Raw genomic sequence first — 2,684 nt, forward strand, 5'->3', positions numbered from 1 at the left:
CCTTACAGCAGCCTGCCAGGGCCTGAAGGGGCTTACAGGGGCCACGGGACAAGAAGCAAGGGTTTTAGACTGGAGCAGGGGAGATTTAGATTAGCCATCAGGAAGTTCTTTGCTATGAGGGTGGTGAAACACTGGCACAGGTTGCCCAGAGAAGCTGTGGGAGCCTCATCCCTGGCAGTGTTGAGGCCTAGGCTGGACGGGGCTTGGACCAACCTTGTCTAAGTGGGAGGTGTCCCTGCCCACGGCAGGGGCTTGGAACGAGCCGATTTTGAAGGTCCCTTCCAATTCAAACCATTCTAGGATTCCACGATTCTATGATTTATTGGTGCTGGGGCAGGGCGGGGCACAGCCCACCCTGGCTCTTTGCTGTTGGCTTCGTCCTCACCGACGCTGGTTGAGCCCTGCCAGGTTCTTGATCTGTGGGGCAGAAGGAGAAGGGTGTTAAGGACAGGTGCCCCCGAGGCACGAAGGCCACATCTCAGCCCTGGAGGTTTCAGGACCACGGCGCAGCAAGGCGTGCTCCAGAAGCAGGGGTGAAGAGGGGAGACTGGTGTGCTTCGGAGCGGAGAGGTGGGGGTGAAAGTCACCGTTTGTGGTCAGAAAATGGGGGTGAATGTGAAAGGGGTGGAGAAGGGTCACCCTAGCTCCAGCCACTGGCACCCCTCTGACCTGAACCTGCTCTCCAGGGCAGTAAGGTTCAGCTTGGTTTTATTTCTGCGGTCACACGGGCCTCGGCAGCAAATTTAAGCTTTTGAGGCATTCAGCTTGCCCACCTGTTTTGCAGAGACCTGGAGAGCTCAGCACACCTGTACAGCAGCTGCACTGTCGGGCATGGGAGGTCTGGACGGGCTGCCCCTAATAGTTAATGTACTGGGGGGACTGTTCCCTAAAACCAGCTGGCTGCAACCCACCCCCTTTCAGCTGCAGTCTAGTTCCTCCTCATAAATCATTCCTGGGTACCCAAACGTTTGTTTCGTATCCCAGAGGAAGAGCAGCTCCCTCTGCATGGAAACAAAGCAGTCCAGGATGCAAGAAGCAAATGGATTCGCGGAAGGACACTACAGACAACTGAAACAGCTTGAGAAAGTCACCCTGCCGTGCCTCAGGGACAGGTGCCACCTCCCGCTTGTCCACGGCAGCATGGACCTTCCATCGAAATCTCCAGTGCAGGGACTGGCAGAGGAAGAGATCTCATGACAAGCACGTTATATTTATTCTGATCACCTGCCTCTCATCCCTAAAGCTCACCCTGCAGCTCCAGACTTGATTTTTTACAAGTTCTTTCACCCCAAACCACCCGGAAAATCACCCTTACATGTAGTTTAGTTATGAAAGACAATTGTTTTTCAGGCTGTCCTCCAGATTTGGGAGGGAAACCATGCTGGCATTCAGCACAGAAGGGAAGAGACGCGATTCTGCCCTGCTGGCCCAGCTGGTTTCGGCATTACTTACGGTAACGGCAGCTCCCATCAGGCCCTGGACAACTGCTTCTCCGGTTGCCTGTACCTAGGAGGCACAAGGAGAACACAACCTGTGTTATTTTTCTGCTGTTATACCTCTGGCCACCCAAACACTGAGATGGGACGCAAAACAAACACCTATTTGCTATGGGAAGGTGCTGATAGAAGCCAGGCGCTGCAGACAAATGGTAGCTAGAAGTAAGAAAAATGGAAGAGATTTCCTGGGAATCCACGTCCCTTAACCATCAGGCCAGTCCGACAAAGAGGACGCCTACATAGAAAATTTGTACTAGAAAACACAGAAGCATTTACTGATGTGGAACTGGCAGCGTTTACACAATCACCCACCAGTACAAGGCGGCGTCTCCGCAGACATGTGGTCCGCGTGATCGCAAAACCGGGTCTGTCCATGTGTATTCTGGGGGAGAACGGGGACTCTGCACATGTACCTCGCCCGTCACGTTACCTGATGAGCTCTGTTTCCCACGTTCATGGCATCGGCCACTCTGTTCTCCAGGAAGCGCCAAGTGTCTTGGAAGTCAGGGGATGAATCCTGCATCATCACCAGTTCGGTGGTGCTGTAGATGCCGGTGAGCACAGCCCGACGGGTGTACCAGTTAAACTGCCAGGGCGGGAAATGAGAGAGAAGCGGGGAAATGAGCAGGTGTGACCGGAACGCAGATCAGGAACGCGGCGTGCAAAAGCAGACAGGAGAACGGCAAAGGAAAACACCGACTGCACGTTCCTTCCCTCGCTTAAACTGAGTAACTCGCCTCTGTGGCACGGTGGCCACTGCAGTTTGGATGCGGTGGGCCACTGCAGTCCATGCCAGATTGTAGTGTTAGGGCCTGAATGGTAAGCCCTGCACTGAAGTTGACCTATAGATGAAGCTCACAATCCCACACTATATAGTATTAACTACATATGTAATGTATTGATAATCTATTGTAGCATATGTATCTTCCAATGCCAATCTCTAAAGGCTTTGCTCTAACACTAAATGTGCAGTGGGAACCAGCAGAGCAACCTTTCTTTATCTAAGGGCCCGGTGCAAGGCTGGGAAACGAGCTGCCTCCTGCTTTGTTAGAAGCATGTTACAGGACTGTGAGACCAGAGGCCTGGCCTTGGTGAGAATTATGTGATTAAGGACCAAAATAGATGGGGAGACTCCCCTGTGTTCTTCCTTTAGCCCTGGCCAGGCTGTGGGAGGAATCCAACCGAGTG

At 53.0% G+C, this 2,684-nt stretch overlaps 1 protein-coding gene across 1 annotated transcript in view; it reads right to left on the reverse strand.

Moving 5' to 3' along the window:
- Positions 1–381: 381 nt before the first annotated feature.
- The window catches only part of LOC104278605 (ubiquinone biosynthesis protein COQ9, mitochondrial-like), a gene marked incomplete at its 5' end in the record, with an annotated part of 4,282 nt that continues 1,979 nt past the window's right edge, over positions 382–2,684 (reverse strand). Inside the window, 3 exons of the mRNA XM_009875631.1 lie at positions 382–417; positions 1,453–1,506; positions 1,927–2,082. Of these exons, the coding sequence (XP_009873933.1) occupies positions 382–417; positions 1,453–1,506; positions 1,927–2,082 (246 nt within the window). The remainder of the gene's footprint in view (positions 418–1,452; positions 1,507–1,926; positions 2,083–2,684) is intronic.

Source organism: Apaloderma vittatum, unplaced genomic scaffold (genome assembly GCF_000703405.1).
Source record: "Apaloderma vittatum isolate BGI_N311 unplaced genomic scaffold, ASM70340v1 scaffold22978, whole genome shotgun sequence".
Lineage (NCBI taxonomy): Eukaryota > Metazoa > Chordata > Aves > Trogoniformes > Trogonidae > Apaloderma > Apaloderma vittatum.